We start from the raw sequence: 16,710 nt of genomic DNA on the forward strand, positions 1-16,710 counted from the left end.
TCATGAGCAAGCTAAAGTTTATACAGGAAAAAGAAAAGGCAGTCCCCCTCTCAATGCATCAAATTTGACATACTTTAAGGGAACCAGTCCCTCACGAATCCCTTGAAGTTTTGGCTCCATCAGGTCTCTCCCTTTTGTTCGGATGTCATCACTCTGTCATACACACATTTCAAATTACTATCTGAACCTTATTCACATTTCAATACATGCATGATGCACCTTAATATAGGTGCCGTGTTTCTAAAACATTTGCACATTTGACCAAGTATTGCACAAACAAGCAACATTATATGTACAAATATACTTTCAGCACCATATTATGGTTAAAGAGTACCCGAAAGTGATACAAATATCAGGAACCAACACAAAGCGTAGTGTACTTACATTCTGCATCTGTAACCTTGAGACAGTTGGTCCAGATACCATGGTGGCACCACCCAAAACTATTGCAGTTGCAATGCCAAATGCTACTCTAACTACATAAAAGCAGAATACAACTTTCGAAAATAGAAAAATAGTATTGCTAAAAAAACAAAAACAGAAAACAAATGACACTCTAGATTCTATACAACTGTTCTTAGTACGAACAAATTTATGACAAATCCTGTTAAAATCTAACCATGATTTAACGAATGCCTGTTCTTTTCAGCATGAAAACCTTTTCTCCTTGTCAATACAATCTCCATTGATATCTAAATATGCGAAAATTAAACAAGGCCTTACATCAGGTGACATGGAGGTTCAGCTCAAGCTACAATAATATACAAGCAAAAGCACTGGCGTGCTTGAAAGCATGTTTAGTAATCACCAACGAGCGTTCTGAACCATATCAAATTTGAAAGAAATAGAGAGATTGAATGGACCTACTTCTCAGGATCAATGGGGATCGGATGCCTGTCTCGACGCAATTCATTAGCCGTTGAGGCTGATATAGCCTTCTGATCTAGGAAACTGCCACCTGCATCCAAAAATGTGAAACTAATCAAACACCAGACCAATACACCAACACCAAACTCATCTTAGTTTCAACAACACCCTAATCATTTCATTCATATTTATGTCTTCCATACAATACTTGATATCCAATTTCCACACTATAGCATCGTAAAGCTTCAACCTTTGACAACATTACACAAAACCCAAACGAATTTCAACCATTTCCTATACACTGATCACAATTAGTTTCAACTCAGACTGATCAGCTCATTCATATACAAGGACCAAACACACATTATGCATCATAAAGCTTCAAACTTTATCAAAATTACACATAAACAAACATACCCACCAAGCCAAATCCACCCAAAACATTTATAAATTCATCAATTGCTACCAAAGAAATCCAAAATTGAACAACTACACTGATAAAGGTAGTACCTTTTGGGGCCAAAAGTGACCTGGGGCACGGACATATAATCTCTAAGAGGATTAAGAGTCTGAGAAGAGATGTAAAACCCATTCTTGCACTCAGATTTTAGAACCCATTTGGAAGCTGTGTCCAAAGACGACGTCAATTCGGACTGACAGAAAATTCTGGACGGCAGAGAATGACGCAGCACCTCCGAAAGCACGTCGGCTTGGAACTCGTGCTCAGTCGCCGGCGGGGAGCTTATTGTGGGCCAGACCTTTCTGGGATACAAGACGGCCCACGGCTCGTTTGGATTCGTCGAAGAAGTAGGCTCCTTCAATGAAGCCAACAGCGGCGGATCCAGGATTAAAATGATGCAGGACTTACTTATCAGTACAATTTCACAGACCACGGTAGGGATAATCACTAATAGGGACTTTATACACCAATCTAATAAGTCATGCATACTTCTCTTAGAGGTGATCCATAATGTAACGTTAGTACCAAGTGATAATTAAAACCGTATTAGTACCAAGTGATAATTAAAACCGTATCTCGCTCATAGTAGGACGCCATGTTGGCGATGCTCGAATGCAGAGAGATCCTGCAAAGGCAAGTCTTTTCAGCTGTGTAACATCATAGACACCTCTGAGCCTTAGATCTACTAGCTGATCAATATCTCCCTGGTTTAATATTGGTTTTGCATGTTGAAGATCAAATTGAATATTGATTAGAACGACAACAAATGCATATAATCAAATCTCAATAATTAATCACCTAGTCTTAGTACTCTAGAAGAAACCCCACAAGTCAATTATTCTCTTCTGAAAAATGAGCAACTTGAAAAAGACTACATCAAATTATAAGTATTCCACAAGATTGTCATTACCCAGCTATGTAAGCTTTGGTGACACCCATCGACTGGTTTATGCCTGAGATGAGCTCTAATAAAATAACTCCAAAAGAAAAGACATCTGTTTTCTTATCCACAATTCCACGCATATAGTACTCAGGTGCCAAGTGCCAAAATCATATCCAATGCAATTACTAAACTTTTTGAATCTAAGATGAATAAGCTATGACTAATGTGTGTACCTGTGGTTCAAAATCTACAGTCAATAGTATATTTGTGGACTTAATGTCCCTGTGAATTATCCTCCTCTGGCAGCCATTGTGCAAGTAATGGAGGCCTCTTCCTGTCCCAATAGCTATCTTATACCTTTTTTTTTCCAATCCATAGGTGGCAAACTCTCATCTAAAACAATGACTTCCAAAGATTAATGGTGTGACACAAAAATAGTCAAAATGAATGCCCAGAAACAAAACCAGAACAGAAAGACTCGAAATTGTTGCGAGATATCTACCATGGAGAAGAGAAGCAGCATAGCCTCTGGAGGAGAAACGGAAGATGAGATAAAGGCCATTGTCAATTCAACATCCCACAAGTGACAACACTTTTGGATGGCAAACATGACCAATAGTTTTAATCTTATTCAAGAACTCCTTCTCTTTCCTTTCATCAGCCACAGTCTTTGTGAATTGTGATCCTCTTCACTGCAATTTCCTCATAACCTTTCAGAACTCCTCTATACACCTCCGCGTATCCTCCTTTCCCAACCAAATTCTCTGAAACCTAAAACACAATATAAGAATTTCAATGACCCAACCAAAACCCAGAAAGATAAAACCTTTAGAAGCAGAGACAAACCTGAGCTGAAACCATTGGTGGCATCTGAAATCTCTTCAAAGGAGAAGCATTTCCATGAGGGTCTTGGAGAAAGCTCTATAGCTTCAACATTCTTGAGGCTTTCACTGCTCTCTTCAGCATCACAGCAACCACTCGGTGGGCTCACAACTTCTTCCAAGCTTCTTCTTTTGAGTGAGAAGAGCCTCTTCAGGCTGTTTGTCCTAATGTATTTCATTTCCGGGTTCAAAATGATGGTTCTGCTGTTGCAATTCGCAAAAGAACATAAGTGGATATCTTCTTCGTCTCTGAGCCACACAATCAATATAGGTTTTTTTTTTCTTGGGCTAATATCACAGTAGACTAGAATTATTATTGTTTTGCTCTAAATTTTCGCATGGGCTTCAGCCCAGGTAAGCCCTGGGCTGGATCCGTCACTGGAAGCCAACAAGTGTTTTTTTTAGGGGTGGACATAAAAAACGGAAATTTTGATCCCGTCCCGATTCCGTCCTGAAATTCATAGGGACGGGACGGGACGGAAGTCTAAAAACATTTGTCCCGTCCCGATCCCGTCCCGCTTCATAATAGTGGGATGGGACGTGAGACGAATAATTTATATCCCGCTTCGTCCCGTCCCGTCCCACCTTTAATGAAAACTTAAAAATTCTTATATATTTATATCAAAATGAAACTAATTTATATTCTTAATAACTCTAAAATTATATCAACTCAAATAATAATGGTAAATTATAATATTTTGAACATAATATGTATTTTTTTTGTTAAAATTTCATTATTAAATGTTACTTTATTATGAAAAAAAATAAAAATATAGGTTTTTATTTAACTTCATAGGAATGTGGGATTTGTCTTGTCCCGTCCCGATCTCGTCCCGTCCCAACCGGGATTAATCCCGAGTGGGATGCATTCTTAAAAACCTTCGTCCCGTCCCGATCTCGTCCCGATTCAAAAGAGTGGGACGGGACGTGGGATGAGCCCCGTCCCGTGCCCACCCCTAGTTTTTTCTACGTAGGTGCTTATTCGAAAGCATTGTTGTTTTTAGGATCTGGATCTATTATTCACTCGATGGAAGCTATTGTTGGATATTCTCCAAATAAAAACAGAGATTAACTGATGTGGAGTATGGAAACAAAGGTTACAAACTCATTCTCCGCATTTCATCTATTATAAAAATTCTATTATGTAATGCTGCGTAATATGCAGACTTTTTGGATGTGTACAAAAAAAATTCAATTAAAAAATTGACTTCAAAATGTAAGAACCATAAGATTTTAAAAGTTTTAGACTTAAAGTGATGATTATGTGTTGCATGGTGTACAGCGTTGCAACATAGACAAATCTCATCTATTAAGGCAATTGTGGAGTTTCATTTTGTGCCAACATATTAACAGGTGGGCACCGCATGGGACATAATGAGACGGGACAAGACTCATTCCACGTCACATCTCACTTTTTTGAAATATGACGGAATTAGGACGAAATGAGGGTTTTTAAGAATGCATCTCACTTGGGATTAATCCCGGTCGAGATTAGGACGGGACGGAACGGGTCTAATCTCATCGTCCCATGACTTTAATATTCATAATTTCTCAATTCTCACATATCATTCAACATTTCATGTAATTCAACTATGAATTAACAACATTGAGTCATTTAAATAGTCCAAACAGTCCATCATAAGTCTATCACAAACATAAAACATCAATCTATCACAAACTTAAATATTATGTTAGTCACAAAACAAACATGAAATAGAGGTACAAACTTAAACATTGATTACATTTGCAGCTGGTACAAACTTCCATTTTCTTTTTCCTCTTAGAGTTGGAGGTGGACAATTGTTCCTACTTGAAGTAGTGTCCTCATGTTCTTTAAAAATGACAAAAAGTCCAAGAGTAAGTTTCTTAACTAGATCTCTACATAAGTGTATCAGCATAATGAGGATGGTTATAAATGCTGCAAGTGACTGCTAGCCAAAACTAAACCCATATTTAGATTTGGTAGGAGTTCAATACATAAGCCCATTTAAGCATAAAAATAAATGAACAATATAACAAATTGCACATGACTTGGTAACTACAATTGTTCGAGTATCATAATTTATGAGGACAGTGAATTTCATACTAACTTTGATATGACAGCATACATCTCTACAATAAATTGAATGCACGTACCATCCAAATTTAAAGAAAAATTATTATGCGGGATGAGACAAAGTGTGATATAAATTATTTGTCTTACATCTCATCCCACTATTATGAAACATGACAGGATCGGAATTTCAGCTTTTTATGTCCACCTCTAATATTCATAGTTATGTTTCAGTGAAAGTAGATAACACATTTGGCTGCTCAGTATGTTCCAGTTCCTAACTTGAGATCGATACTGCAATGCAAGATGATTAACATGTACCCTGCATGGGGAGTGCATGCCCATACATTTTTTGTTTCCTATCGGTGTATAGTGAAGTCTCTGTGTTCTTTCTGTTTTGCAGGACAATGGCAATTACAACTATTACTTGAAATGTGTTGTTTAGACTATTATTTCCCACATCGATCACCCATCTGTAATTTAGTCTATCTTAACTAAAGCTCATGTATGCCTATATTGACTTTGGAAAAAGAAATTGTGTATCAATACAAGCATATTGTGATTCATTACATGTACGGAATTCATATTCATTCCACAGTTCAAAAACCAAAATGAAGACTGGCATTGAGAGGTGCACTTCAGCACACGCATGAGCGCGTGCGTGCGTGAGGGCTAGTTAGTATCATTACTTAATGTGTTTCTCGAATGGTGATTTAATGATAAAGAGATATTTTTTAAGTGTTAACAAGACGTCAAAGCCAGTCCGCATAAACATACACACCTTGCATATTAAAGGCCACTCTTTGAGAATAGCACAAGTATGGGTTTCCAACAACATTCTCAATCTTGAAAACGTATGGGACTATACCTTACTTCTTATAATATAAGTTTGTGTCGTCCTTCGTCATTAACGAGCTCTTTTCATTTCAACATTTTGCCAAGCATAGACAGCTAGCTATACATAGGAATGGGACTGATGGCATTATATGGTTTAATGCTCACCTGTCTTCGATGAGCTAGCTAGAAGAAAAGGAGAATGATTTTTGAGGAGATCGGTAGACTACCGGCCATTTTGTCAAATGTCAATATTCACGAATGACTTAATGATAGATGATCAAGATGATGTTATCGAATATACATGAAACCAAGAACAGTCAAAGTGTAGTGCCTGTTTTTGAATAAACATAAAGAACGCCTCAATTTCTATCCGTCTGGTGACGAAAATCGATTAATTAGTGCATTTCTCTTCTTGCACAGAAAGCTACCAGCCTACCAGATATCATGTTGGTCATTCTTGCTTGCGAATGAAGTTTTTCTTTCGTTTCCTTCAAGTAAATATAAGTGATGATAATAAGTAAATATATCTCACAAGCGCTTGTAGGTCTCATTCATCATCACGATCACCTTTGAAGTATCGATCACCTCGATCTAGACTATCTATTAATGATGATCAAACAATCAAATGATCTTTTACTTTGTTAGCTTTTTGCATCGATGACTTTGATCGGTGATCATTGTGCATCAAGGGAAAATTTTGAAGAGAGAATGTTAAAAGAAACCTAGCCAGCCTCCTCTTATATAGACAGGACAGTGCATGTGTTTTCGTACTATGCAACACATAATTAATCAATATATATCTTAGAGCATCCAGCTCATAAAATGGTTTTGCTCAAGTAAAATGTGGTCCTAGAAGCAATTTTTGTTTCAATCAAATCGATTTCATATTTTGCTCAAGCAAATCGATTTTTTTCACATACTCATTCACAATTTGCTTGAGCAGTTCAATTGTGTCTTGTTATGAAATGATTAAATTTTTTTACCGGATATATTTACAACCAATAATAATGTGTCACGTGTCGTTATCGACTCGATATTATCCAAAATTTCCGATAAGATTTTCGACTAATAGAGAATTGACATGTGTCACTGCCACGTGTCATTGTCGGTAAAATAATTGGAGCAGATTTCCGATAAGATTTTTGAGTAATAGAGAATTGACACGTGTCACTGTCGACAAAATAATTGGACCAGATTTCTTGTAAGATTTTCGACCAATTTGTTATAAAACGTCTAATATCACTCATTCTATATTCATACCATTGTGAAGAATCTGAGCATATAACTCATCTTTCAATCTAAACACTTAGCAACATTTCTTTGTTCATCACTATGATGAATCCTTTCAGCTTCCACAATTTTTCAGGCGGAGACAACATCAACAAGAAGAGGATGACGATATGGAGTAATCATTCGTCAATCAAACGGTCATGGCGGAAGCACAACACGATGATGAATCAACTCGAGCAAGCGGTTCACGTCGCGGTAAAAAACCGAATAAGCCACGTCAGAGGCTATCTAGGGGACGCAATCTCATGGAAAATTACTTCATCGAACGTCCAATCTTCGACGCTCAAGGCTTTCGTCGGAGGTACAGGATGAACAGAGACCGATTCAACCTTATCATGACGGACCTCTGCAACCACGACCTGTTTTGGCATCAAAGAGAAGACGCCATTGGTTTGCAAGGGCTACTTCCCCAACAAAAGATGACCGAGGCTCTACGAATGCTAGCGTACGGGTCAGCTGCAGATTAGTGTACTGAAATTACAAAGATGGGGGAATCTACTACCCTGGAATGTATGAAGGATTTTTACAGCCAAGTGGTTCACTTTTATGGTCCAAGATACATCTGCAGTCCAACACCGGCAGACCTCACGCGACTACTAGTTAAAGGCGAACACCAGCAGACCTCACACGACTACTATGGAAGCATCGACTGCATGCACTGGGAGTGGAAGAACTGCCCAACCGCCTATCAAGGGGCATACTCGGGGCAAAATGGTCGCCTAACAGTTATCCTAGAGGCGGTGGCCTCGTATGATACGTGGATATGACACAGTTTTATTGGGTGTCCTGAAGCTAAAAATGACATTAATGTGCTCCACCTATCGAATGTGTTCTCAGAGATCATTGTCGGAAGAGGCTCAACTGTTGTCTACGAAGTCCACGGACAGAGGTACACCACAACTTATTATCTAGCTAACAGAATATATCCAAGGTACTCTACATTTGTCAAAACAATTTCCAATCCCCAGACGCCGCAAGAGAAGCTTTTCGCAAATAAATAAGAGGCATATCAGAAATATGTGGAGAGGGCATTTGGCATCTTGCAATCTCGATGGGCAATTATACGTCATAGTTGTACATTGCACCACAAATCGGTAATGATTACCATCATGTTAGCTTGCATTATATTGCATAAAATGATTGTTGAGGAAGAGTACATGGATGATGAGGAAGAGGATGAGGAAGAAGAAGAAGAAGACTTGCAAAACCCATCGAGAGCTTTCCGGGTTTATGATGGGCCGGTGAATGCACAAGGAAATCGAGTTCTTTGATACATCTACATGTTCATCTAGGTATAGATGGTTTATTGGATCCAATTCACACTAAGAGAGTTGGTAATTTCTTTAGCCAATCAGCGGAGCTGATATACAACGGTTTCACGACCGTGTTGCCGATCTCGAATCCGCTTACATCCGTCAAGAGCTCCAGAGAGACTTGGTGAAACACATGTGGAGGGTGGAAACCGGTGAAATACTTTAAATATGTTTTATTGTGTGTTTTCATGATGGTTGTGTTTAATTATTAAGCTTGTGTTTAATTTTAGTATGTGTTCTAATTTAATGTGTATTTCAATTTCAACTTAATAAATAAATTGCATTTTATTTCTCAAAAATTTAAATTACATAAAATGACAAGCCAATCCGAGATTTATTCTTAGTACAATACTATAACTACTATGGAAATAGCATGCGACTTGTGTGATAACAATCTGAAATTGTTTCATCGGTAGGTTGATCTTGACTAGCTTCTCCTTCATTAAGGATTGCTAGTTTCCTCTTGGTAAAATACATTTTCGAGATTGAAGTCATAGCCTCCAAATCAATTGTCATGATCCTTGTGTCTATGTACTCCGCGTAATAATTAAGCTCACTTTCATTATGGGCTAGCCTCTTGGTATGCCATGATGCTTGGTCACTTGCAATGGTATGCAAAACCTCAACTCGTTGCTCAATAGGAGTCTTACCCTGTTTCTTTTGGCGCCTAGCTTCCTTTGCCATCTTGGTTCCCATTGGTCTAGGTGGACTCGATGGAGCTGACGTGATGCTTTGAGGTGTCTCATTCAATTGGTCGTCATCCAAATTGATGGTTTGAGATGATTCAGTTGCGGAAGGAGTACCATGGTAACTACTTGCATATGGAGATGGAATAGTTGGTAGCACTGCAACGAAAGATAGATGATCTTTAATCACTTCCCAACATTCAAAGTGTGTAAACTTTTTCTTATTGGCATTATAGTAACATGATTGAGCTTGTCGTTCCTGATGTGAAAAACTTATATTATGTATATATTTAATTACATAATTTAAATAAATTGGATAAAACAAATAATGTAAAAATATTAGATATATTAAAACAGATGATGTAAACAATGCTACATATTTAAACAAATTAGATAAAACAAATAATGTAAAAAAAATTAGATATATTAAAATAAATAATGTAAACAACGCTACATATTTAAACAAATTAGATATATATTATATAATTTAATTCATATAATCAAAAAAAAAATTATAATATATGATAAAACAATGTAAACTTACTTCGCCCATTAGCGAAGTGCCGCTCGCTATACGTTGTCGTGATGCCGCCAAACATTCGCCCCATTTTTGCAAGAGTAGGTTGAACTTGTTGTAGTGAGAAGCGAGCGCGATTCGGGTCCTCGGCCCATTCGGAGGTTTCTAACCCGGTGCTAGCACCCAATTTTGCATGAATTGTCTCCCACAATTTGTCCCTCTTTTGTTTGTTACCGTCATATTCATCAATGCTATGACGGACAAAAGAGATGCACATTTGTAAATCTTCGGAAGGAAGCCAATGGGTGCCCATTATTTTGGAAAAAAATGCTAAACAAAATGAGAGAGGAGATGGAGGAAGATGTGAAATTTGTTGTGCACAAATTGGTGTGAGTTAATCAAATATTGAAGTAGTATTTATAGGCAAATTTTTGGGAGAGTTTTGAAATTTTTGGGATTATTTTACTATTTTTTGAGTTTTATATCCGTTCTGATCAAATAATAACCGTTGCCTATTAATTTTAACCGTTTGATCGAAATTTTCTGATTCAAAATGGAAGGCCCAGATCTATTAAACCATTGGCTCATTCGGTAAGCCAGTGTCAACCATTTATTGGCTCGTTAAATTTTTTTTATCTTTTATTGGCGCGTGCATTGCACGCGCCTAACATAAAAAAATTAAAACGCGACTGACGTCACCCACGTGTTGTGCGCTCCGCCAGACGGTCGAACAATCAAACCCTAGTTCACCAAAAATTAGGGTTCTAGCTGTTATATTTTTGTCACTAATTTGTCCCATCACTCCCATGCATGATCATCTGTACTATGCTCGGCCACATTAAACCATTGTTGTACAAACTTGCACCAATATGGCAAATGGTCTTGAGACCACTCTGAGCGGCACTCGTTTTCACGCGCCAAGCTAGCTTAATTGGTTGGTGCTTATTTGGGGGTGGGACAAAGCAATTATAAACATATATTTTGCCATTTGACTTGAAATCATGTTAGTCAAGTTTTCAACTGCGTAATAATTCGTTCAACTAATGTATCAAGTGCAGATTTTACATGCGCATTCACACAGAGACACACTACACAGTAGTAAAGTAGCAAGTCCATTCCTAAAGGCTGGTTACTGGTGGGGAGGTGGTGTAGGCCACTTCCTGCACTCACCCACAGTGGACCTCACCCACCTCAGTAAGATTGATATTCATCAGCTTTCATGTAGTAGTTTAACCCAGAAAGAAATAAAAAGAAGGAACATTCATATCAGAGAACTGAATTGAAATCAATGTGCAACAACTGGATCGACAAGGGCTGTGAATTCATATCGATATTTCTCTGCATTTTCATGCGGTTGAGTACTTGAGTTATGGAAAGTGGACCAGTTGCATGTATATATTGTAATATGTCCGAATCTGTGTAAGTTTGGTATCTGGTTTCTTAATTGCTTGGTAGTTGTAGGAAGTAATGGGAATTTACACACTGCATTCAAATTTTTGAGGGAGGGAGGGGTCTGATAATAAAGCTCAGCTGCAGCTAGCAGGCACTACTCAATTGCTATATGGTCATGAGGCCCAGTTGATTAATGGCATCGCCATCTCTCACTAAATGCATTGCCTTTAGAGTCTGCAGTGATATGATAACCAACTTAGCCATAGCCAATCGATCAAGCGAACTAACTAATACTCCTTGGAGATAAAGGGTATTGTTATTTGACTTATTTCTGCAAAACTACTGTTTGATTTTGTATTTTGTGCAGCAGCAACAGTTTGATGCTCAATTTCCAATGGGGATCACATATATACAGTCAAGAATGCTAGCATCATGTATGCTTTACCAATGTTTATATTTTTATTCTGGTGCAGTTCCCAGAAAACCCATGAAGATTAAAATAAAAGGGGAACCTTTGGTTCTTGCTAGTTGCTGCACAGAGTTTCAAAGATGAAAGAACTAATTAAGAAACCAAATGCTTGGCATGCATCTAATTTGAGTTCCAAAGTACCGCATAACAAATTAGCTAGCTAGTTGTTATCGTTTACATGTAGTTTGCATGATATAATCTTACAGAAAAAGGAATAATTAAATCATATAAATATAATTCAAAGCTAGCTAATTAGTATATATCGAACTGGCCCGACAACAAAATAATTGGAGTTATTTGTCTTGAAAACTTAATGTGTTATATATATATATACAACAAAACCTCCATATAGTAAACGATATAGTAATGGAGCTAAAGGGTAATTCAAGGTCGATAGATATCTTGATCGATGATCTTCATCATGTAGTATAGAAGTTCTTCAACTATATATTCATTCTAAGACATAACTAGCTAGAAAAAATTAACATATCGTGAATTGATCAGCATATTTAAAACTATATATGAAACAAGAGAGGATAGCTAGCTAGCTAGCAAGAAGATATACATAGTTATCTGAAATGGGTCGTCAGAATAATCTTCATCGCTTGTTGTGTAAGGGGTTGGATCCTGTGGGAACCTTTCGCTTCTCGGACTCGTAGTAGTTCTCTTTGGGTTTTGACGGACCACTGGTAACTGCTGGCCGGAAATGAAAAACTTGTTGCTGTTGTGTTCTTTTTCTTCTTCTAGCTGATGATGAAGAAGCGGCCGGGCTGGGAAAGCCGGTGATCCGAATGCCATGACTACTACTCGGAGCAAACAACAGAATCAGAAGAGTAAAGAGAACGCGGAGCTCATGAAGACGATTCATATTCTGGTGAGAAAGACGAAGGAGAATGAGGATGAAGAGGAGGGAGGAGGAAAATGAAAGTGTGAGGGCTTTGTGATGAGAATGATATATTGAAAAAGGCACACGGAGAAATGCCTTGTATATGTGGTTTGACTGTCTGACAAATAAAGGTTGGTGTATTTTTCAAATTGGCAATGGATTTCAGCACCAAAATGCATTATATAAATGGATTAATAAACCACTACCGTCCATTGTACAGTGATCCCAGTGGTGAACTGGTGATCGATCAGTCGGGTTATATGACGGTTGGGGGGACGGTGATGGGGTCACAACATATACCCAAATACCCTACTACGCATAGCCACAATTCCACAATTCCACCGGCCCAATGTTGAATTTCTGTTTGACACGTGGCTCCTAATTTTTAATTAATGTTGTGTGTTCGTTTCAATTTTTACTTTTTTTTAATCATTTTCTGTCTCTTCAATTCCGGCAACAATGGTTGCCTCCAAGGACGGCATTGAGAACACCCCACCGGAGTATGAGCTCTGCCCTTAAGTTGGCGATGACCCGAATCCCCAATACCGGCAACAATTACCTACCAATGAGGAAGTATTAAGCCTAACGTATGAAGGAGGATTGTTTTACGAGCTCGGATAAGATCTCACGCATCCGGCCAACATACTATGACCGTGAAACCCCTTACGTTCTGACTACCTCGATGTCGCAGGAAATGATCAACTCTCCGAGTTGTACGTACTTGTGTTTTGTTTTCGAATTAGGTTTAGTTTTGAGGTTTTGACTTTGGCTATTTATAGTCACTGCGGGTCTTAGTTATAATTGTGGTTTTGAGTTTGGTTCTTTAGTTTTTGGGTGGCTTATAATCATCATGACAATTTAGTTGTGTCAAAAACATAGAGGGTGTGATCTGGACAATAAGAGAGAGAGAGAGAGAGAGAGACGGGGTTGACATGGAACCACGTGTCACATGCACAATGTATGGTGTGCAAACACCGAAAAAACGAAAGGTGTATAGAATCCTCTTCGTTAAATGAAATGTTGGAGACGCCGGTTACGGCTTTGAAGGAAGAACCAATATGCCTAGCTACGGTATTCATTTCACATCGACATGATTAGTCAACAAATTATGCTGATTTAACTAATACTTCAAACATGCGCATTTGTTAATTCTAATGCCAGTGGGGGGCATTACGATCATACGAGAAAGAAGGTCTTACACTCTTACGTCGGCTGCTTTGATTAGTCTTAATAAGCTATGTAGTCGCATGGTATTCAGGTATACGTCTCGTTTAACCCTTTAAATTTATGTTACCTAGTCTAGCTCCCATCTTATTCACGTTAGCTAGTGTAAACGATAAACTGGATAGCTAGCTTAGCTCGCGGGCATCTATCTCAAAGAGATCATCGATCTAGTCTGATGCATTATTTCAGTCATATTCGTATACTATAACACAGTAACACTACCCTCTTTTTATGTTTCATAATAGAAGCATAAACCTTTAATTTAATTGTGTACTCCTTATTAAAAGTTTAATGATCATGTAAAATTGAACAAAATTTATCATTTCAAGTGTAAATACGTACGATCCATAATGTACTCCTAATCAAGATCAACTGCAATTCTGCATTATTTAGGGTTTGAAGCAGGTTCAAGCTAGTCAATAATCTAACAAAGCGAGATTTGACCTAGACAATTGCAAGCATGATGAATGATCCTAAATCTAGAATGAATTGATGAAATCTTGAAGAAATATGCACAATAAAATCGATCAATAGTTATGAACACGTAATAAAGAGATTGGCAATTAAATCTAAAGAGTTATCATCACCGGTCATGAATGAAACTATATATATTCTATGCAAGCTTTACGATTTCTATATTGACCACAGATGCCAAGAAATCGCTTTTCCTATTTGTACGGCATTGTGGTGATTATGTTCCTGTTTTCCCTTTTCAAACCTAACCCTATAAATATAACCACAACTATAACTAGCTATAATATATACTAATCACTGGGTGGTGGCCGTGGTATACAGTTCCCCTGCCGTCGGCCACTAGATCGATATTCACTTTCAAACTTGTGTAACCGACTCATTCGATTTTTCATTAGTTTCAGGACGCCTAGCTACCTTATAGTTTAATTAATTACCAGCCTTCAACCTTAAACCCTAAATCATAAACCATAAACTCTAAACTATATACCAATTGATGTTCTAATTGATGGTCACATGAATTGATGATGAACTTAATCGGCCTTTTAAACTTGCATGATGTGCCATTAGCTGCTAATCTTTCTGAGAAGTTTTGCAGCAAAAACTGTTTAGTTAATTACATGGCAATAATCACTCGACGTCATAAGTCATTATCATTGTCCTCTGACTCCTCTCAGAACGTTATCTCTGTTTAATCACCATCAAATTGATCATTGAGTCTTACTGGCCTGTAGTTGCATACAGCAAACCTCGATCACAAGCCAATATTATTCATAGGGTTCTGCCGTCAAAGAGTTTTCTTTTGTTTAATATCTATATATATTTTGCGTTCCAACTGATGGAGTTTCATTATTTAAAAAAAAAAACTGATGGAGCTGAGTTTCATTGTACTGAACTTACATCAATATAATCATTTTCGGTTTATAATTTAGGTCGTCAATAAACTTCTTTCCGATCTTTTACCCTTAAAAGATCTGTTTAGACTCTAAAATAAATCTTGGATGCATGGACAATTAGATCGATAGCATGAAAATGAACTGATACTGAATCATAATATGATGAACCTACTACGTATAGTAACAAAATGTCATTTAGCACATAAGATTAAGGATCCTAAGCATAATTACTTGTACCACCAAGTCGATCGATTGTTCTCACCAACAACAAACCCCACCATGCACTTTAAATCCTTAATTATATGATGAAAAACAACTTTGGATCGATGGGTGAAATAACAATGAAGACGTCGTTCCCTGCATATTTCCTTTTTACCAACTCATTTAGGAGTCACCTCGTGTAGACATTTGGCACCACCTTTACTTCGACCAGTACGTGTTGCAGTGTAAGCACCAGCTGGATCCCAAGTATCATTGGAGCCTAACGTAAGTGTAAGCTAGCTAAAGGGGCGGCCACTCGCCGCCGGCTGGGACTGTAGTGTGAGTGTATTATGTATACGTGTACGTTGCACGCGAAAATTTTCCCCGGATCCCCATCATAATAGCTGGGGTATACTAATCAACCTATTCATGGTTTACTTCGAATGTCAACATGCCCCAGCTCGATATGAAGAAGCAGATAGTCCCAGCTGAGATTTCCTCAAAATAAGCGCGTTGCGCCTGCGTAAAAGAAAAGAAACGATATACGAGGCAGGTCAACCACTGAACCCTATAAATTCACAATGAGAAATTTAGAAATATATATATGATCAATTATATACAATGAAACCTTACTCCGTAGCAAATGAATGTAATTCATTTGATTGGTGTTATAAGAAAACTTGCGCGGCAAATTAAAATCCATCATTGTTGGTGAAATGAATCGAGAAGTTCATCTCTTTATTTTATTTGTTTACCTCTACATGCAACAAGTATATATAAATATGACTATATGATCGAGGCGAAAATAATACGTTAAATTTCCACCTCAAAGCTTGCAATGGGTCTATATGTCTGTTTGGAGGAATATCGACATGCAACTGTCCAATGCACTCATCAAATATGACATATCCATTCCACCATTCTCGAGTGCCATATCGCAAAAGAAAATTTATAATGACTAATAAGAGAAAGAGACCGAAGACTTGTGCAATAAAGTAAGAAGGTAAGCAAGTAGTCTTAATTTTATTGATTGACCTTGAGGCTGGGTGTGGGTGGTGTGCCATCAAATACATAACTAGGAAAATCTTAATTGTGGGATGGTTCTGTAACAAAGTTGGACGGCATCAAATCAAATTCTAGAGACCAGAAAGGCATCGCTTTCCTTAGTCGCAAACTCACTCGAGTGAAGAGAGTTGTCCCCTCCGATATAAAACTATTACTTTCTAATTCCTTCATTTCAATATGGATGCCATAGTAGTGGAGACTGGAGACCTCGATCTATTTGGTCAACCCACTCCCACAACATCTCCATCTTCATATCTCCAATTGTTTTTTTTTTCTCGAGTTTCATGTTGATGCTATGAAAAGATATATTGCATCTTAT

General features: G+C 37.7%; 1 protein-coding gene and 1 pseudogene across 1 annotated transcript; both read right to left on the reverse strand.

Annotated features, from left to right (window-relative positions):
- Positions 1-23: 23 nt before the first annotated feature.
- On the reverse strand, positions 24-2,652 carry LOC126798599 (uncharacterized). Its single transcript, XM_050525607.1, has 2 exons — positions 1,378-2,652; positions 24-958 (listed from the first exon to the last, which is right to left on the reverse strand). Exons 1-2 carry the CDS (start codon positions 1,812-1,814, stop codon positions 913-915), a joined length of 483 nt encoding a protein of 160 aa, XP_050381564.1. The 5' UTR covers positions 1,815-2,652; the 3' UTR covers positions 24-912.
- Positions 2,600-3,270, reverse strand: LOC126797299 (probable receptor-like serine/threonine-protein kinase At5g57670; annotated as a pseudogene).
- Positions 3,271-16,710: the final 13,440 nt, after the last annotated feature.

Source organism: Argentina anserina, chromosome 6, assembly GCF_933775445.1.
Source record: "Argentina anserina chromosome 6, drPotAnse1.1, whole genome shotgun sequence".
Classification (NCBI taxonomy): Eukaryota; Viridiplantae; Streptophyta; class Magnoliopsida; order Rosales; family Rosaceae; genus Argentina; species Argentina anserina.